The sequence below is a fragment of the Anomaloglossus baeobatrachus genome, chromosome 7 (genome assembly GCF_048569485.1).
Source record: "Anomaloglossus baeobatrachus isolate aAnoBae1 chromosome 7, aAnoBae1.hap1, whole genome shotgun sequence".
In the NCBI taxonomy this organism is placed as follows: domain Eukaryota; kingdom Metazoa; phylum Chordata; class Amphibia; order Anura; family Aromobatidae; genus Anomaloglossus; species Anomaloglossus baeobatrachus.
Window position 1 is genome coordinate 41764528 of NC_134359.1, and position 21893 is coordinate 41786420.

Genomic DNA, 21893 nt, shown 5'->3' on the forward strand with positions numbered 1-21893 from the left:
AGAAATCTGCAACTTAATCTCTGCAAATCTTCTACAAATCCCCCCTTAGTGGCTGTGGCCGGCGGCTCGCACCGGCACGCTCATGATGACGTCACGACGAGCGAATAATCCCGCTCTCATCACCTAATTACACACTCCTGAGTTTACGCTGCCGGACGATCCGCAATGACGTCACATCTGCTCCACTTATAACCTGCGGTGTCTCTTAGCGGTTACATTAATGGCCTCTTTTCCCTGTTCGTTGGGTTATTTTGCTTTTTGAGTAAATGACAAGACGAGTCCCAACAACCAACGGACATGTAAAAGATAAAGTCAGGTAGTTTACAGGCCGCCAACGCCCGGCGCGGATTGTGCTGTAATCCTGGCAAGCCGGGGACTGAAGAAGGATGTCACAGGGAGAAACGGACACTAAATCCGGCGCTGATCCGTTAATGTTACAGTTTTACATTTTGAAAGTGAAAATGCAAAAATGTGCAAAAGTTTTATAACTTATAAACAATATCTGGCCGCCTGATTATAGATTTATGCAGCATCTTTACATATTTCTTTTTGTTCTTTTCTTATAGGCGCCATGCCAGCTCCTGAGCAGACTCCCATGATGGAAGAGGGGCTGCAAAAAGCCCCCCAGGATGCTCCCTCCACCGCAGGCGTGGAGCCAGAGTCCACAGCCACAAACATTCTGGCATCTGTAAAAGAACAGGTGAGTGTTTATTGAGGTTTTTGTATGTGAAAAGTAAACTTCTATGTATAGCGTTATAGTGTACTCGTCTCCTCCTGCCCGGGGACGTCATGACCGTGGGTGGGACGCTCCGCAGATTACCGTTGGTCATAGGGAAAAAGAAAACTGCTTCATTGTAAGGGTGTTTTCACACGGAGGTCTGTTACTGAATTTTAGGAGCAGAAACCACCAAAAGTTCATAATAAACAAGTTTTGATTGGAGAATTGAAGCATGTCTGTTCCGAAAAACTAAAAAAAACCCCTCAGTGTGAACACGCCCTAAAGATAAATGTTTGCGTAGCTTTCCAGTTACTGCTATTATGTGCAGCTATTGCCTTGTTAGCCACGTTTTAACCTTTTCTGTGATGTTTCAAATGTGATTTTTGTTTTATGGAAACCCTGAAAATGTAACTTTGCAAGGCAGCGTGCCGCGCCAAAAAAGGAGCAGCGTGCCGCTCCAAAAAAGGGGCAGCGTGCCGCTCCAAAAAAGGGGCAGCGTGCCGCTCCAAAAAAGGGGCAGCGTGCCGCTCCAAAAAAGGGGCAGCGTGCCGCTCCAAAAAAAGGGGCAGCGTGCCGCTCCAAAAAAAGGGGCAGCGTGCCGCTCCAAAAAAAGGGGCAGCGTGCCGCTCCAAAAAAAGGGGCAGCGTGCCGCTCCAAAAAAAGGGGCAGCGTGCCGCTCCAAAAAAAGGGGCAGCGTGCCGCTCCAAAAAAAGGGGCAGCGTGCCGCTCCAAAAAAAGGGGCAGCGTGCCGCTCCAAAAAAAGGGGCAGCGTGCCGCTCCAAAAAAAGGGGCAGCGTGCCGCTCCAAAAAAAGGGGCAGCCTGCCGCTCCAAAAAAAGGGGCAGCGTGCCGCTCCAAAAAAAGGGGCAGCGTGCCGCTCCAAAAAAAGGGGCAGCGTGCCGCTCCAAAAAAAGGGGCAGCGTGCCGCTCCAAAAAAAGGGGCAGCGTGCCGCTCCAAAAAAAGGGGCAGCGTGCCGCTCCAAAAAAAGGGGCAGCGTGCCGCTCCAAAAAAAGGGGCAGCGTGCCGCTCCAAAAAAAGGGGCAGCGTGCCGCTCCAAAAAAAGGGGCAGCGTGCCGCTCCAAAAAAAGGGGCAGCGTGCCGCTCCAAAAAAAGGGGCAGCGTGCCGCTCCAAAAAAAGGGGCAGCGTGCCGCTCCAAAAAAAGGGGCAGCGTGCCGCTCCAAAAAAAGGGGCAGCGTGCCGCTCCAAAAAAAGGGGCAGCGTGCCGCTCCAAAAAAAGGGGCAGCGTGCCGCTCCAAAAAAAGGGGCAGCGTGCCGCTCCAAAAAAAGGGGCAGCGTGCCGCTCCAAAAAAAGGGGCAGCGTGCCGCTCCAAAAAAAGGGGCAGCGTGCCGCTCCAAAAAAAGGGGCAGCGTGCCGCTCCAAAAAAAGGGGCAGCGTGCCGCTCCAAAAAAAGGGGCAGCGTGCCGCTCCAAAAAAAGGGGCAGCGTGCCGCTCCAAAAAAAGGGGCAGCGTGCCGCTCCAAAAAAAGGGGCAGCGTGCCGCTCCAAAAAAAGGGGCAGCGTGCCGCTCCAAAAAAAGGGGCAGCGTGCCGCTCCAAAAAGCGGGGCAGCGGTGCCGCGCAAGAAAACTGGGAGGAATCCCAACTGCCTGACACTTTTAATGTCAAGGGAGTGTCTGGAGACCCCAGATGGTAGGCCGATCACCCCCCGTTTCTGTTCCAAAAAAACCCTGAGTGGGAACATGCCCTAAAAATAAATGTTTGCGTAGCTTTCCAGTTACTTTCCAAAAAGGGGCAGCGTTCCGCTCCAAAAAACAGCAGCCTGCTGCTCCTAAAAGGGGCAGCGTGCTGTGCAAGAAAACGAAGCAGCATGCCGCTCCAAAAAGGGGTAGCGTGCCTCTCCAGATAATGGGGTAGCGTGCCTCTCCAGATAATGGGGCAGCGTGCCGCTCCAGATAATGGGGCAGCGTGCCGCTCCAGAAAACGTGCAGGAATCTCAACTGCCTGATCCTTTGATGCCAAGGGAGTGTCTGGAGACTTCAGATGGTAGGCCGATCACCCCCACCCCTCCTAACTGTCATCTCCATTTGATGGGGGCCCTAACTTCATAGTGATGTAGTCCTTAGTCCATATTTCTATCATGAAGTTCACAATATTAACCCAATTTTGGCTCATCGGTCATGGTGGTGGGATAAATCTGCCCTCGTTATTTCTTGTTAATAACCGGTATCCGTCAGTCTGGTATCGTTCTCTCTGTAGCCCCGTATGGCTCTTTAGGGTAACATTACTCCTTGGCAGTTGTTTCTATGGATTTTTTTTACTCATTTACGGCTTTATTATAGGCCGTGCAGTTTTATATCGATCGCCGTGCGCCCGATCAGTATATTGCTCAGGACAAAGGACTGTCTGCCGATTCATAGTGGGTTTTGTTTTGTTTTTTTTTTTTCCTTCTTCTTCTTAAATCAATCGAACAACATGCACAACCGCACATCTGAGCGAAGAGATGGGGTCGCCGGCCTTTACACGGAGCCGTTCAGGTAGCTGTGGTGATCTGCCGCCTGCAAGGACGGAGCTGATATGAGACGCTTAGTGGAGTTGTGCTTCGCACCGGGTGGCGGTCTTATGGGTATCGGGAGAGATTCTTATGTGCCGACGTCATGTCCTACAGCCGACACCCACCCGGCTCCACTACAAAAAGGGCCTCTCATCCTGCAGCATGGCGTATTATGGTCTAGGGCTCGATCTGTACTAGGTTTTATTATTTTGCATGCATGAGGATAGTATAAGACATCTAGGCATGCATTCAACCCAACCTGCCCCCCTTCATGACCAGAGACGTTATAGACGACCAGAAAGACGTGACCCCAAAAGTGTCTTTAGTGGGCACAGTCACTCTGTTTTGTGCAGACGATTGTTTTTTGGGTCTATGTTCGATCTGACAAAACATCGGATGACACTCGGATCAATGTTTTATGGGGCTGTGCACAAGTCTGTTTTTTTTTTTAACCATTCTTGGACCTAGGGTCCGAGGAAAATATTGCAAAGAGCCACAGTTGGATCCATTTATCACATCACACTCGATTACGCAAGTCCATGAGCCTCGGGAGAACATCAAACTGCACTCTGATGACATCTGAATGCAAACCGATTTTCACATAGATTTTCACCGATATCCCCCCCCCCCCATCTTCTCCTCATCCAAGAAAATCTGGTCATAGTTTGATCAGGTTATGATCTGCATAATTGGCCCTATTCTCATGGATCAGATTATATGCCCGTTTGCACCTGGCCTACAAAAAAGTTTAATTTTGTTCCATTTGTGGCAATGGAGATGCAACAGACTCAAGTTGTCCAGACCTTATTTCCAGCCTATATGGATTGATTGATGCCATTGAGGACCGGGATCTTAATCCTAAGCCCTGGCCTAAAGGCCGTTAATGGAATCATATGTTGTGCAATTGTGTGAACAGCTCGTCTTGACTCTGCAGCATCTCCACCTCCTTTACTGCTTAGACTGAACTCACGTATGGCGCGATTAGGGCATTAAATGTTTTATAAAAGCTTGGACCCCAAACCTTTCCAGTAATGTAAGTGAATAAAATGACAGTACTCCACCCTTCAAGGTTCTCTACCACTGCTGCAGCCTCAGCGTCTTGGCTGCAGCGGAGATGTGACATCACAACTGCAGCCGAAACTGACACCTGAGGAGGGGGGTACAATTTTTTTGTTGCAGTTTGTTGCCCAAAACTACATGTCTTTCCTTCTCCCAGCAAAGTCTATATAGTTACGAGTACCGAGCACCTCAGCATGGTAGTGCCCGCTCATCACTAGTTACCAGTACTGAGCACCTGAGCATGGTAGTGCCCGCTCATCGCTAGTTACCAGTACTGAGCACCCGAGCATGGTAGTGCCCGCTCATCACTAGTTACCAGTACTGAACACCCGAGCATGGTAGTGCCCACTCATCACTAGTTACCAGTACTGAGCACCTGAGCATGGTAGTGCCCGCTCATCACTAGTTACCAGTACTGAACACCCGAGCATGGTAGTGCCCGCTCATCACTAGTTACAAGTATCGAGCACCTGAGCATGGTAGTGCCCGCTCATCGCTAGTTACCAGTACTGAGCACCTGAGCATGGTAGTGCCCGCTCATCACTAGTTACGAGTACTGAGCTCTCGAGCATGGTAGTGCCCGCTCATCACTAGTTACGAGTACAGAGCACCCGAGCATGGTAGTGCCCGCTCATCACTAGTTACCAGTACTGAGCACCTGAGCATGGTAGTGCCCGCTCATCACTAGTTACCAGTACTGAGCACCCGAGCATGGTAGTGCCCGCTCATCACTAGTTACCAGTACTGAGCACCCGAGCATGGTAGTGCCCGCTCATCACTAGTTACCAGTACTGAGCACCTGAGCATGGTAGTGCCCGCTCATCACTAGTTACCAGTACTGAGCACCCGAGCATGGTAGTGCCCGCTCATCACTAGTTACCAGTACTGAGCACCCGAGCATGGTAGTGCCCGCTCATCACTAGTTACCAGTACTGAGCACCTGAGCATGGTAGTGCTCACTCATCACTAGTGGCGATCAGGAGGGGGGTACTATTTTTTTGTTGCAGTTTGTTGCCCAAAACTACATGTCTTTCCTTCTCCCAGCAAAGTCTATATAGTTACGAGTACCGAGCACCTCAGCATGGTAGTGCCCGCTCATCACTAGTTACGAGTACTGAGCTCTCGAGCATGGTAGTGCCCGCTCATCACTAGTTACGAGTACAGAGCACCCGAGCATGGTAGTGCCCGCTCATCACTAGTTACCAGTACTGAACACCTGAGGATGGTAGTGCCCGCTCATCGCTAGTTACCAGTACTGAGCACCTGAGCATGGTAGTGCCCGCTCATTACTAGTTACGAGTACTGAGCTCTCGAGCATGGTAGTGCCCGCTCATTACTAGTTACCAGTACTGAGCACCCGAGCATGGTAGTGCCCACTCATCACTAGTTACCAGTACTGAGCACCCGAGCATCGTAGTGCCCGCTCATCACTAGTTACCAGTACTGAGCACCCGAGCATGGTAGTGCCCGCTCATCACTAGTTACCAGTACTGAGCACCTGAGCATGGTAGTGCCTGCTCATCACTAGTTACCAGTACTGAGCACCTGAGCATGGTAGTGCTCACTCATCACTAGTTACGAGTACTGAGCACCCGAGCATGGTAGTGCTCACTCATCACTAGTTACGAGTACCGAGCACCCGAGCATGATAGTGCCCGCTCATCACTAGTTACCAGTACTGAGCACCTGAGCATGATAGTGCCCTCTCATCACTAGTTACCAGTACTGAGCACCTGAGCATGGTAGTGGTCGCTCGTCACTAGTTACGAGTACTGAGCACCCGAGCATGGTAGTGCCCGCTCATCACTAGTTACCAGTACTGAGCACCTGAGCATGGTAGTGCTCGCTCATCACTAGTTACCAGTACTGAGCACCTGAGCATGGTAGTGCCCGCTCATCACTAGTTACCAGTACTGAGCACCTGAGCATGGTAGTGGTCGCTCGTCACTAGTTACGAGTACTGAGCACCCGAGCATGGTAGTGCTCACTGATCACTAGTTACCAGTACTGAGCACCCGAACATGGTAGTGCCCGCTCATCACTAGTTACCAGTACTGAGCACCCGAGCATGGTAGTGCCCACTCATCACTAGTTACCAGTACTGAGCACCTGAGCATGGTAGTGCCCGCTCATCACTAGTTACAAGTACTGAGCACCTGAGCATGCTAGTGCTCACTCATCACTAGTGGCGATCAGTGGTAGAAAAGAAAACCTTCTGACCTCTTCCCTATGACCTCAAAACCTGAAGTTTTTGCTTTTGCCAGAACTTGGATTCAATCCTAGAATACAATGATGTAACTCTGCGGTTCTTGTGGCTGTAATTCCTTAGTATGTGGCTTTATTACAGCCGCCTGATATTGAGGTGAGGTCTAAGTTGATTTTACCAGTTACTTCATGTCCGATTTGTCCTGGAGCGGTCCTTCTATGAGTAGTGACTGTTTTCTCCCACCCCTGGCTCTGTATATAGGGGAATATGAGACATTTCCATGTGGACAGAATCCCGGTGCAGCCGAGTTCTAGTTAATGGCACTTGTGTTGTATAAATGGCTTTTCTTACCATTTGATAATTTATTATGTCGGCCCATTGTGCGGCGTTGCACCTGATGTAATAATGTCTGGCCTGTCCCCGCTCCGTACAGACGAGTCCGAGCTTCTGAACATTCCGCTTCTCCCCCAATCTCCATTGTGCTTTGTAGCAGCGGAGTGATTTGCATCTTCTGGATTTGTCTTAGCCGGCAGCGCTAAGAAAACAACCTGGACCTTCTGCCAAGTCAGGATCTGGTGGTGGAGAAGCTGCGGTTTGCTGGTATTCTCGGGTTCTCGCCTGCACAATGGCTTTAGTATAATTTCTATGAAAAGCTCGACTGTTCCTACAGAAAAGCGGAGCGCGGAATGAAGAATTGTCCGCTGTAATTGTAGGGGAGCGCTAGCGCCTTACATCATCGCTGCCGAAAAGCACGGCCACCGCTCAGATAATGGCCAAATACATGCATCTGCTATTAAAGACTTAAAGGGGAGGTTTACTTAGAAAAAAATGTGTTTTTCATTTTTTTAAGTTTTCATTTCACTATCCATGTTAAATAAAATCTTAAAATTTTCACACTGGCTACAAGGCTAAACTGAAGTCTTGGGAACATGGAGATTACTATCAGTATACTCAGACACTTTGTGTTGTGTACAAATAAATGAAAAGATATGAAGGGAGAGGAGAAGGTGAGCTGTGACATCTATTGTAAATTGTGGATACGTACTGTCTATACAGGTGCTATCAGTTATTGTACAGGAGGAGGTGAGTTATGACTCACCTATTTTAAATGTTGGATCCTGTTATCGACTGTATATAGAGGTGTTATCAGTCGTTGTACAGGAGGAGGAGGGCAGCTGTGACATCTGTGTGGTGGATACTATCATTGTATTGGAGGGGGAGGTGGTGAGCTGTGACATCACTTATTGTGAATGGTGGATCCTGTTATTTACGGTCTACTGTATATAGAGGTATTATCAGTCATTGTACAGGAGGGGGAGGAGGTGAGCTGTGACATCACCTATTGTGAATGGTAGATCTGTTATCTATTGTATATAGAGATGTTGTTAGTCATTGTACAGGAGGAGGAGGTGAGCAGTGGTATCGACTATTGTGAATAGTGGAGCCAGTGTGACCTGTATATAGAGGTGTTATCAGTCATTGTACAGGAGGGGAAGGAGGTAAGCTGTGACATCACCTATTGTGAATGGTGGATCCTGTGTTATCTACTGTATATACAGATATTACCAGTCGTTGTACAGGAGGAGGAGGAGAGCTAGGACATCACCTATTGTGAATGGTACATCCAGTGTTAACAGGCATTGTACAAGAGGGGGAGAAGGTGAGATGTAACACCATATATGTGTGAATGGTGGATCCTGTGTATATTAAGTGTTATCAGGCATTATAATCTTGCCTGTGATGATAATGTGACTGCTGAAAAGTCATTTGTGCAGATCAGGAACGATTTCTGTATATATATATATATATATATATAATTTGTAAAACAGAAAAAATGCAATTTTTAATATAAAAATTTTAGATCATATTCTATGGGGTTTTTTTCCCTTGTAATATTGATGGCCATTTCTTAGTATCTCTTGTCCACAGCAATATCCGTTTTTGCTGTGTCCTTATGAAATGTAGCAATATCTTGTCCCCGGAGCAGCTGCAGTAATACTCGTTCTCTGCTGCGCGTCCATCCTGCCGCTCATCATACACTTATACTGGAAACGGCATGAATTGCGATTCCGAAATAAGTGTTCGCTTTCTACAAGAGGGGGTGTGCGGAAATGAAATGGATCTAATTACATTCAGCAAATAAAGGATGTTCCGTGTGTTCCTATGGTGGTGATCCCTACTCTCAGCATGCTCTGAGGACGCTGGATTTTGTGCACGTTCCCGGCAGTCACACGTTGGGTTACTTTACTCCCTCGTTAGGAAACTTTTTAACATTTGCGATCCAGTTCATTGGAAAGAGATTTCCCCTCGGACTGTTTGCAGAATTTTGCTTGGAGGAAGTAATCGGGTCGTGTATCCGCACTGCAGCAGCTTTAGTTCCCAAATGAGCACCAAACTGGTGGCCTGGGGTTTGTGGCCGGGGTCGGGCTCATCTTCTATTTGGATTTGTGCCCGTCTGAACGCCAGATATCCAAAGCTTATAAAGTCAAATCCTAGGAGCTCAATGATTTCATGACTTAAAGGGCTTGTCCAGTGAAATCAAGTCATTATCTATATGGGGACCTCGGCAGCCCGCGCGGGGCACTTTTATTCCCGTTACAAAATAGAACTGCAGGTCAAATGCTTGAACACCCTCCATTCATTCTCAATGTTAATGCTGGAAAAAGTAGAGTGCAGCGTTCGACTGCCCCATAAGGAATGGATGGAGATGCAGTCGGGCGCCCCATCCTGCTGCTGGCTGGAGCCGTCGGGCGCCCCGTCCTGCTGCTGGCTGGAGCTGTCTGGCGCCCCGTCCTGCTGCTGGCTGGAGCCGTCTGGCGCCCCGTCCTGCTGCTGGCTGGAGGCGTCTGGAGCCCCGTCCTGCTGCTGGCTGGAGGCGTCGGGCGCCCCGTCCTGCTGCTGGCTGGAGGCGTCGGGTGCCCCGTCCTGTTGCTGGCTGGAGGCGTCGGGTGCCCCGTCCTGTTGCTGGCTGGAGGCGTCGGGTGCCCCGTCCTGTTGCTGGCTGGAGGCGTCGGGTGCCCCGTCCTGTTGCTGGCTGGAGGCGTCTGGCGCCCCGTCCTGCTGCTGGCTGGAGGCGTCGGGTGCCCCGTCCTGCTGCTGGCTGGAGGCGTCGGGCGCCCCGTCCTGCTGCTGGCTGGAGGCGTCGGGCGCCCCGTCCTGCTGCTGGCTGGAGGCGTCGGGCGCCCCGTCCTGCTGCTGGCTGGAGGCTTCGGGCGCCCCGTCCTGCTGCTGGCTGGAGGCGTCGGGCGCCCCGTCCTGCTGGCTGGAGGCGTCGGGCGCCCCGTCCTGCTGCTGGCTGGAGGCGTCGGGTGCCCCGTCCTGCTGCTGGCTGGAGGCGTCGGGCGCCCCGTCCTGTTGCTGGCTGGAGGCGTCGGGCGCCCCGTCCTGCTGCTGGCTGGAGGCGTCGGGCGCCCCGTCCTGCTGCTGGCTGGAGGCGTCGGGCGCCCCGTCCTGCTGCTGGCTGGAGGCGTCGGGCGCCCCGTCCTGCTGCTGGCTGGAGGCGTCGGGCGCCCCGTCCTGCTGCTGGCTGGAGGCGTCGGGCGCCCCGTCCTGCTGCTGGCTGGAGCCGTCGGGCGCCCCGTGCTTTGGCTGATGCCAATCCCTGCGATTAGACCCCCGCTATTAATTGATAACTTGCTTTCACCCCTGTAGGATCGCAATGAACTTGTCTACTATCCACTTTTTAAATTCTGAATTACTATTTATATATTTTATTTTTTTAACAATCTTTTTCCTTTCATGTTTTTCAGAGGTGTGTATTTCCTATCTGACCTGTTTTTGTTTTCTCTTGAACTTGTGTTTTATTATTACCTTATTTTGCTGTGGAGCATCTAATATACTTCTGAGAAGGTGCATTACTATGTCATATCTCTAGGTCACTGAGCTTGCAAATGAAAAAAAATTTGATCTTTTTTTTTTTTCTTTTCTTCAATCAATTTTGGGGATTCCCTTCTAAAAAGTTTCTACATCATGTTTTTTTCTTTTTAAAGTGATTCTATTTTTTCGCTCTGTTTTCGCACTGTCATATTTCTTTTTTCCCCTGGACACGGCAAACTGTACGGCATTCGGTAATGAACACTCAGCAGTGATTTAGCGGAAAGCTGTGGCTTTATGAGTGGCTCCTAAATGGGACAATAAACGCTAAGAATAAAAAAGGTATTTCAATAAAGCTGCTGAGACGGCGACGTGCTCCAAATGTGAAGTGTTTGGGAAGAACTCGAAGAGCTCAGGCTTTCTGTGTGTATCATGGAGGCCGCCATGTAAAGCCAGATACAGAAATACTGTATTTCATGGAATTAATAGAAAATATTTATATATATATATATATATATATATATATATATATATATATATATATATATATATATATATATATATATATATTTTTTTATTTTTTTACATACATATATATATATGTGAAAAAATAAAATATAATATATTAATAAATATATATATATGTATAATTTTATTTCTTTTTTTTTTACATATGTATGTAAAAAAATAAAAATTATATATATATAAATTTTATTTTTTTACATATATTTATATATATATATATATGAAAAAATAAAATATAATATATTAATATATATGTATATATGTATAATTTTATTTCTCTTTTTTTTACATATGTAAAAAAATAAAAATTTTATATATGGAGATATATATATATATATATATATATATATATATATATATATATATATATAAAATTTTTATTACATACATATGTAAAAAAGAGAAATAAAATTATACATATATACATATATATTTATTAATATATTATATTTTATTTTTTCATATATATATATATATATATATATATATGTAAAAAAATAAAATTTATATATATATATATATATATATATAATTTTATTTTTTTACATATATATATATATATATATATATATATATATATGAAAAAATAAAATATAATATATTAATAAATATATATATGTATATATGTATAATTTTATTTCTCTTTTTTACATATGTATGTAATAAAAATTTTATATATATACATCTATATATATCTATATATAAAATTTTTATTTTTTTACATATGTAAAAAAAAAGAGAAATAAAATTATACATATATACATATATATTAATATATTATATTTTATTTTTATATATATATATATATATATATATATATATATATATATATATATATATATATATATATATATATATATATATATATATATATATATATAAAAATATATATAAAAATATATATAAAAATATATTTTTATTTTTTTGTTACGTCTCTAAAAAGGAAACGTGGAAAATATATAAGAAAGAAAAATATAAAAAAATAGTCCCAAAAAGCATCCGCCTGTCTATACTGAGTGACCACCACGATGACTGTTGATCTTCTTTGGCACCCGGGACCCTCGCCAATCGTTTAGATCACAGCGCAGGTCCATGTTGCAAATTTTTTCTATTTTACCCATGCACCCCTAGAGTTTAACTGAGCGCTTTTACCCCTTGGTTTGATCAGTAATTGGGGATGGGCGCAGAACCAGGATCTCTATCAATTCTACTAAAAAGGTACTATGACATATCAGAACATATTTAGCTATGCTCACACGCTAACGGCAAAACTTCACGTTTTTCATCACCGTGTGCGTAAAAAGTCAATGTGGACCCTAAATCCGCAGCACACCGCTCACTGTACGTTGCTGATTTACACTCTTCCGATCTCACAATTTGCTCGGACTTCTTAGGCTGGTTTCACACTACGTCTTTTTAACATCCGTTAAAAACGTTTTTTTAACGGAAGTACGGATCCTGTGCAAATCCGTTTTCACTGCAATGCATTTTCAATGGACTCGCGTCCACCTGCGTTTGCATGCGTTTGCGTCCGTTAGACGCAGGATCCGTCCTTTTGCGTTATTTTGACATGTTTCAAAAACGCAACATGTATCGTTTTTGAGCTCCGTCCAAATACTTCAAATTGCTGGATCCTGACTATAACGCACGCAAACGCAGGTGAACGCTGCATGCTGATAGACAGGATCCTGCTTTTATACTGAGCATGCCCAGAACCAGTCTTGGGTCTCTCTCTCCCTCTCTCTCTCTCTCTCTCTCTCTCTCTCTCTCTCTCTCTCTCTCGGGAAATAGACTGGGAGGAGGCTTCTGACAGCTGCAGACACTCGTAACCAAGATAAATATCGGGTATCCAAGGCCGATGTTTACCTTGGTTACCAGCGTCTGCAGCTGTCAGAAGCCTCCTCCCAGTCTAGTTCCCCTCACTCCCGGACACATGACTCCAATGCCCGCCCCTAAACATCCAGTGCAGGATCCTGCAAAATAACATATGCGTTTGCATACGTTATTTGCTATAAAAGCAGGATCCGTACTTCCGCTAAAAAAAACGTTTTCAGCGGATGTTAAAAAGACGTAGTGTGAAACCAGCCTTACCGTCCAGATTTGTCACAGATTTTGCGGCAGCGTTTTACCCATTGCATTTTACTGAGCTTTCGGAACAGAATCTGAGCCGGAAACCCAAAGGTTTTGACATTTGGTGGAGGATTTAGAGTTTCCGTTCCAAAAACTCTGTAGATATTGGTTCACATAAAGACCTGTATTCATCAATGTACGCCGCACATTGTCATGAAGTTGACTAGTGGAGGGTCGTCATGCCTCCATCCCTCCCCAGCTTCATCCACTTTGTCAGTGATGGTCAAAAAATGACATGAAAACAGCAAAAATCACACATTCTTTTCATGGCCGCATGCAAATCTTTGTTTTTTTTTCAATGCTTTTTATGCCAGTTTTCTGCCTTAAAGGCTTTGATTAATTTTTTTTTTAAAGTTTTTGGAGGAGAGTTTCCATTTAGTTTCTGCACCAAAAACTCCTAGAAAAACTCTTTTTTGCTATAGGTGCACACTGAGACCCCAATTCATCAATGTGCGCTGTCGATTGTTACGAATTTGACTAGCGGGGGGTCATTCTGCCTGTCTCATCTCAGCTTCATCCACTTTGTCAGTGGTGGGCAAAAAATTACATGAAAACACCAAAAATGACACCGTTTTCATGGCCGCATGCTAATCTTTTTGGACTTTTCAATGCTTTTTACGCCAGTTTTCTTCCATAAAGGCTTTCATTAATTTTAAGTTTTGTAGTATAAACACCAAGTTTTTGAAGTTTCTATTTAGTTTTTGCTCCAAAAACTCGCTGTGCACATATTCTGCTCCAAAAACTCAATGTACGTGCCCTGCTCCAAAACCTCGGTGTGTACATGCCCTGCTCCAAAACCTCGGTGTGTACATGCCCTGCTCCAAAACCTCGGTGTGCACATGCCCTGCTCCAAAACCTCGGTGTGCACATGCCCTGCTCCAAAACCTCGGTGTGCACATGCCCTGCTCCAAAACCTCGGTGTGCACATGCCCTGCTCCAAAACCTCGGTGTGCACATGCCCTGCTCCAAAACCTCGGTGTGCACATGCCCTGCTCCAAAACCTCGGTGTGCACATGCCCTGCTCCAAAACTTCGGTGTGCACATGCCCGGCTCCAAAACTTCGGTGTCATATGCCCTGCTCCAAAACTTCGGTGTGCACATACCATAACCCGTGCAGAATTGTCCTGTGAATTTCTCTGCTCTGCTTGGATGAAGACGTAAGACATTGAGCTGCGTTGGAAAACATGTGAGCTGCAGTTTTGACTTTGTTGCACCCGGTGAACCCGAGCAATGAGTCAGGCAGCTCTTCAGAATTATTAACTCATTTGCCTCCAGGGGGGGATAAGTTTCTTCACTCACCTGAGGCTGCGATCACGCCACCAAACATTTCCAGAGTATTTATTACCCAGGAGGACAACATGCGCCGGTGAATCCCGCTTTTTGCTCTTATTGTGGATGTGTACGTTATTCAGGCGCACAGTTGTGCCATTTGTTTGAGCCGTTCCTATCCTACAATTGTCGTATTGTCCACAAGCCATTGATGTCTTAGTGTGGCGCCTTTCCTCATAATTACAGCGCAGAGAAAGGCAGAGAGAAGAGCCGTCTCAGGTGCGCTCCTGTTCAGACATGCCCACAAACCCTTTTTATCTCTGATTTCTGCAAAACTATATCCTCTGTACACAGCAGTTAGCCGGCCCTTCATCTGCTCTTCCTGGCAAATCACTACTCTCACATATCTCTGCAATTTCTCAGACCTATCTTCCCTGCGTCAAGATAGTAGCATATAAATGTGGAGCTAATAACTGAGGAGCAGAGACCAGGAAAGTGTGTGTGTGTGTGTGTGTGTGTGTGTGTGTGTGTGTGTGTGTGTGTTGGATAGGTGTGGGGGTGTGTGTGTTGGATAGGTGTGGGTGTGTGTTGGATAGGTGTGGGTGTGTGTGTGTGGTGGGTAGGTGTGGGTGTGTGTTGGGTAGGTGTGGGTGTGTGTTGGGTAGGTGTGTGTGTGGTGTGTGTAGTGGGTAGGTGTGTGTGTGGTGTGTGTAGTGGGTAGGTGTGTGGTGGGTAGGTGTGTGTGTGTGTGTGTGGTGTGTGTGGTGTGTGTGGTGGGTAGGTGTGTGGTGGGTGTGGGTAGGTTGTGTGTGTGTGTGTGTGTGTGTGTGTGTGTGGTGGGTGTGTGATCCAAGTTATAGTCTAGACCAGTAATTCCCAAACGCCAGTCCTCACGGCCCCCAACAGGTCATGTTTTCAGGATTTCCTTAATATAGCACAGGTGATGCCATCATAATGATTCCATCACCTGTTCAATAGTAAGGAAATCCTGAAAACATGACTTGTTGGGGGCCGTGAGGACTGGAGTTTGGGAAACACTGGTCTACACCCTCCTTATAGAAGACTGAGTGTGATTTTAAAGTGGACTTCTCATCAGGTCCTGTCTTTGCCTCTTATTTTATTCCTGCTCCCCTGTGTCTTCCATTTTTTTCTTTTTTTAAAATCCACCATTTGGTTCCAGAGATAAGTCATTTTATTTACTGCTGTTTTATGGTCTTTTACCAAGGTGTGGGCGTGTCTGAGGATAATAATGCAGAGCAACATAATGACACGCCCCTGAGGAGCCACAGCAGCCAAAAGACACGCCCCTGAGGAGCCACATATTTGATAAAAAATGACACAAAGTAAAAATGCCCTTATCCCTGGAACCAGGTGGCAGATTTAAATAACACCATTATCCCGGAATAAAATAAGAGCAAAAACCGTCCTCTTTCAATGAATAAAATTGAGAAGTGCTTGTACAAATAAATAATTTTGCAATTTACCCTCTATTAAAAATCCTGTGTGTCCTCAAGACAGGAGAGACTATTAATTTTAAGTTTACTGCTCGTTCCTTAGGTACCGGCCACCCTGCAATCCGAGTGGCCGACTGCCTAGGCAAGAAGCATGCAGCGCTGCTGTGATGCAGGCCCTAATTTGTATCTAAACAGCTTTGTTGTCCTTGTGCTTGTCCCATGCTGCCTCAGCTGGTGCCCTGGTAAGCGATCACTCAGTCCGGATCAGTGTCGCGAGCATGCCGCTTAACCAAACTGCCAATCTTTAGAAGGGAGCCAGAGGACGAAAAACTGAGACAAGCCTAATATTAGACTTTTGCTTCCTTTTGGGAACATAGAGATTAGCAGCAATTGTCTGACACAGACCGTACTGAATTAAATTGAGATATTCAATGAGCGTACTGTCATTGGGGCAAAAGGTGATTGTTACGGGAGGGAGAGGAGGTGAGCTGTGACATTACCTGTTTGGAATTGTGGATATATCTACTGTAAACAGAGATATTACTTTTCATTGTAATCATGTCTGTGATGATAATGAGCTTATGGAAAACTCGCCTGTCCAGACTAGGAAGTGTGTGACTGGTTTTAGGCTTGTTGACCAATGCAAAAGCTGCAGGGTTTTTTATTTTGTTTGTTTTATTAAATTTTCATAACGGTTACATTGTTTTTAAAAAAAAATAAAAAAATAAAAAAAAAATCATTTGGTAGTGACATATTCACTTAAATCCATTATCCTCCTATCCCCACCCAACGCTTTTGTTTTGAGCAATGACCTAGCTGTTCTTAAAGCTGTAAAGCCCTGTGCCCACGCTGCAGATTTTGACGCAGATTTTCAGAAATCTACAGCAAAATCTGCAAGTCCATTGTGAAACCAGCAAAGTCTATGAGAATTCAGAAGTGCTGTGCCCACGTTGAGTATTTTTCCCTTGCGTGTTTGGTGTAGATTTCTTTTTTTCTGCACCAAATCTGCACCAAATACGCAAGGGAAAAATAAGCAACGTGGGCACAGCTCTTCTGAATTCTCATACTTTGCTGACTTCACAATGGACATGCAGATTTCTGAAAATACGCGTCAAACTACGCAGCGTGGGCACTGGGCCTAAGGGTATGCGCGCACACTGCAGAAATACATTTTCTGCACCAGAAAACACACTTTGTGTCTGAAAAATGCATGAAAAAAAGTTTACGTTTTTTCATGCTTTTTGTTTTGGTGAATTCAATGGCTGGTATGGCTAAAAAACGCAGGGAAAAAATGCACCAACAATTCACATGCTTCTTTTTTCTGCGCGATAATTTGCAAGGAAATAAGTAGCGACATGCGCACAGGCTTTCTGAATTCTCAGACTTTTAAGGATAGACAAGCAGATTTTGGCAACAATCTGCATGATAAACTGAACCGTGCGCACAGGGCCTAAGGGTTTGTGCACCTGTTGAGTTTTTGAAGCGGAGGTTTTCTGCGCGGAAAAATGCACTTTGTGCTTTTCAGTAGGATTTTATATCCCAAACTGATGGCATTAATGCTGAATAAATCCTGACCTACCTTGTACAAATCCGTTTTGCTGTTTTAGAGAAAACCATAGCTGAAATGGTATGATGAGGAGTGGTAAGTGCAGCGGGGTGGGCTATGCTCTAATGTTGTTGCAGATTTTTTTTTTTTATCATATTTCATATTATGTCTCACAAACACATGCGGATGTTCAGAATTGTCGGAACAATGGTTATTTTCCCGTTTGCAAATCATCAAGGCTAGAGACGTATGTGCATCGCTTTTATTTTTTTGTATTATAATATAATAATATATTATATTGTGTGCGTTACATAATAAGGAAAAAAAAAAGCATTAGACTTGATTAAAACATTTTAACCATTTTGCTTCCGCACCATGTATATACAGAGGAACCTTGGATTACGAGCATAATTCATTCCGGGAGTTTGCTCTTAAACCAAGTTACTCTTATATCAAAGCAAATTTTCCCATAGGAAATAACTGATACTCAGACAATTCATTCCACAACCCAAACATATTTACTGTATTTATACAAATTACAGTAATACATAATGTCTTGTATTCATATAGAATTATTACAGTCACTAATACAAAATACTGTGCAGTACATAACATGTAAAACAAATTAACTGCACTTTAGCTTCCAATAGAATTGTTGGTGTGCGAGAGGTGCAGTATAAGCAATGTGCTGTACTGGTTAGCAGAAAAAGTACTGTATTTTTCAGATTATAAGACGTACTTTTCCTCCCAAAAATTTAGGAGGAAAATGGGGGGTGCATCTTAAAGAAGTTGTCCAGTTACCAAAACTGATTTTTTTTTTTTTTTCTGATAAATCTTGCTAATATGTGCCCCTCAACACATCTATTCTGTATTTTCAGCAAAATTACCTTTTATTGTGCACCAGCAGCACATGCTCATTGCTGGTTCCAGCTCTGATGGGGTTAATCTCTCCTCTGACTTCCTGTGTTCAGTTCCTACAAGTCCCAGAATTCTTTGTGGCTCTAGGGCGGTGTCTGGCTTATCTAAGACACCCACTGTGTCTAATACACCCACTCTGCTCCCACCCAAACCCTCCTCCCTGCCTCTTCCCTGTGGATGCACTGAGATCATCAATCACACAGAGACAGCAGCAGCTCTACACAGCCAGGGGAAGAAAGTGTGTGTGCGCGTATATACAGTGTATGTGTGTATATACAGTGTGTGTGTGTATATACAGTGTGTGTGTGAGTGTGTATGTATGTCATACTCACCTGTCTGCAGGGTCCCGGTGCCATGCCTGCTTCCAGCCCCTGTCTCGGTAGCGCCGCTTCGGCTGTGTGCAGTCTCCCCGGAGCACGTACGAAGCTTGCAGGACCTGGCGGTGGATCACCTGATGCAGTCACCTGACGCATCAGCTGATCGATTCTCGTGGTGTCGCCGGCTTTTTCGCGCCCGGCTATCAGCTGATCCTGCCGTCAGGGGACTTCATCAGCTGATTACCGGCAGCTCCTGCAGTGATGGGCCAGGATCAGACTCCGCTCCAGGAGCTGCCGGTAATCAGCACAGACGTGAGTATTTATTTATTTATTTATTTTTTTTGCACTGATGCTTCAGCTGATTGTATAATCGGCTTTTATACAATCAGCTGATGTGTGATGTGCTTCAGCCCCTAGAACCTGACACATCATCTGATCGCTTTGCCTTCCAGCAAACCGATCAGATGATATTGGATCCGGATTGGGCGGCGCGGGACCCTGACCCAGGATTACTGCGGAGGGGGGTTTATTTCAATAAAGATGGAGTCACTAATTGTGTTGTGTTTTATTTCTAATAAAAATATTTTTCTGTGTGTTGTGGTTTTTTTTTTATCATTACTAGAAATTCATGGTGGCCATGTCTAATATTGGCGTGACACCATGAATTTCGGGCTTAGGGCTAGCTGATAATATACAGCTAACCCTAACTCCATTATTACCAGCTAGCCACCCGGCATCAGGGCAGCTGGAAGGGTTGGATACAGCTCCAGAAGATGGCGCTTCTATGAAAGCGCCATTTTCTGGGGTGGCTGCGGACTGCAATTCGCAGTGGGGGTGCCCAGAAAGCTTGGCCACCCTTCACTGTGGATTCCAATCCCCAGCTGCCTAGTTGTACCCGGCTGGACACTAAAATTAGGCGAAGCTCACGTCATTTTTTTTTAAAAATTATTTCATGAAATTCATGAAATAATTAAAAAAAAAAAAGGGCTTCTCTATATTTTTGGTTCCCAGCCGGGTACAAATAGGCAGCTGGGGGTTGGGGGCAGCCCGTACCTGCCTGCTGTACCCGGCTAGCATACAAAAATATGGCGAAGCCCATGTCATTTTTTTTTTCTTTTTGGGTAAAAAAAACTGCATACAGTCCTGGATGGAGGATGCTGTGCCTTGTAGTTCTGCAGCTGCTGTCTGCTCTCCTGCATACAATGAACATTTTGAATAAGGAAATGACATCAGACCTTTTTTTTTTTTTTCATCAACAATCTTTAATGGCATTGTGCACTGATTAAAAACGCAGTGAGCAAAAACGCAGCAAAAAAGGCACCAAATCGCGGCAAAAACGTGACATGCAGCACCGCAGGTGACAGAGCAGAGCAAGTTGGTGACATGTTCTGCTCTGACACATAGTGTGCTGCATGTGACTGTATCCACTCTGGGACTTGTTGTGCAGGTGACCGGATGATACATGTCACTAACTGCCCCACTCTGTGATTTCTGCTGCATAGTACCAACTGTATACACTCTCACCTGCACAACAAGTCCCATAGTGGAGACAGTTAGTGACATGTAGCATCCGGTCACCTGCACAACAAGTGCCAGAGTGGAGAAAGATAGTGACATGCAGCACACTATGTGTCAGAGCAGAGCATGTCACTGTCTCCACTCCGCTGACCTCACAGCCCGTACACGCTGCGATGGATGCAGGGGGACACAGAACAAGTAATCGGCCGACACTGGAGTCCTCTGATTACTTGGGATGAATTGAGCAGTAAAATGCTCTGGTGCTCGATGGGCGAAGCCCATGCCGATTTTTTTTTTTTAAAAAAAATTCATTAAAAATAAAAAAACAAAAAAATCACTGTTTGTGGGCTCCTGCTGCATTTTCTATTGCTAAGGGTAACCAAAGCAGCTACTGGCTGCTAGCCCCCGCTGCTTGGTGTTACTTTCACTGGCAATAGAAATGCAGGGAAGCATTTTTTTTTTTATAAAGGTTTTTCCCTGAAAACGTTTTTAAGAAAATGACGTGGGCTTCGCCATATTTTTGTATGCTAGCCAGGTACAGCAGGCAGCTACGGGCTGCCCCCAACCCCCAGCTGCCTAGTTGTACCCGGCTGGGAACCAAAAATATAGAGAAGCCCTTTTTTTTCATGAATTTCATGAAATAATTAAAAAAAAAAAATAAAAAAAAATGATGTGGGTTTCACCAAATTTTTGAGTCCAGCCAGGTACAACTAGGCAGCTGGGGATTGGAATCCACAGTGCAGGGTGCCCAAACTTTCTGGGCCCCCCACTGCGAATTGCAGTCCACAGCTGCCCCAGAAAATGGCGCTTTCATAGAAGCGCCATCTTCAGGCGCTGTATCCAACTCTTCCAGTGGCCCTGGTGGCAGTGCAGGTAGCACGCTGGGTAATAAGGGGTTAATACCAGCTATGTTTTACCAGCTGGTATAAAGCCCGAGATTCTTAATGTCAGGCCAAGTTTAACCTGGCCATTAAGAATCTCCAACAAAGGGTTTAAAAAAAAAAAAAAAAGACATCACACAGAGAAAAATACTTTATTAGAAATAAATACAGACATAGTAGGGACTCCATGTTTATTACTCCCTCTCACCCCTCCACGATGGAGAGATATCTATACTGACCATGCCAGGAGAGAGCGAGGAAAAGAGAGCGAGCGGGGGGGAAGAAGAGAGCGAGCGGGGGGGGGGAGAAGAGAGCGAGCGGGGGAGAAGAGAGCGAGCGGGGGGAGAAGAGAGAGAGGGGGGAGAGAAGAGAGAGAGGGGGGAGAGAAGAGAGAGAGGGGGGAGAGAAGAGAGAGGGGGGGGAGAGAAGAGAGAGGTGGGGGAGAGAAGAGAGAGGTGGGGGAGAGAAGAGAGAGGTGGGGGGAGAAGAGAGAGGGGGGGGAGAAGAGAGAGGGGGCGGGGAGAAGAGAGAGAGGGGGGGGAGAGAAAGAGAGGGAGGGGGGGGAGAAGAGAGTGGGGAAAGAAGGGGGGGGCAGAGGTGCTCTGTCACCAACTGTCTCCACTCTGTGACTTGTGGTGCAGGTGACAGAGTGCAGACAGTTGGTCCCATGCAGCAGGACAGATGGCAGAGCACAGCGGTGACATGCCTGTCACTGTCTTGCTGCTGGGAGGAGCACACGATCACACTGCCCGACACCGGCCGCTCTCCTGACATCGCAGCAGAGCGGGCGGGTGGACAGTGTGATCACATACTTACGTGCAGGGGGGGATTCAGCTGAAGACCCCCCCACCGGAACTGCACACTGGCGCCCCGTGCCTCACTATCTGAAGGACGCCGGCTCCACACTGACGTCCTCCGGATCCTCCCCTCGATCCTGGGCTGTGACGTGCGGTAGTCACCGCCCACAGCCCTGTCACTCAATCTGAGTGGCGCCGGCATCCTGTGACATACCTGTCTTGTTTGAGAG

At 45.9% G+C, this 21893-nt stretch overlaps 1 protein-coding gene across 1 annotated transcript in view; it reads left to right on the forward strand.

Moving 5' to 3' along the window:
- The window catches only part of PKP4 (plakophilin 4), a 391306-nt gene that overhangs the window by 129925 nt on the left and 239488 nt on the right, over positions 1-21893 (forward strand). The window contains exon 2 of the mRNA XM_075317248.1: positions 567-700. Within this exon, the coding sequence (XP_075173363.1) occupies positions 572-700 (129 nt within the window). The 5' untranslated portion in view covers positions 567-571. The remainder of the gene's footprint in view (positions 1-566; positions 701-21893) is intronic.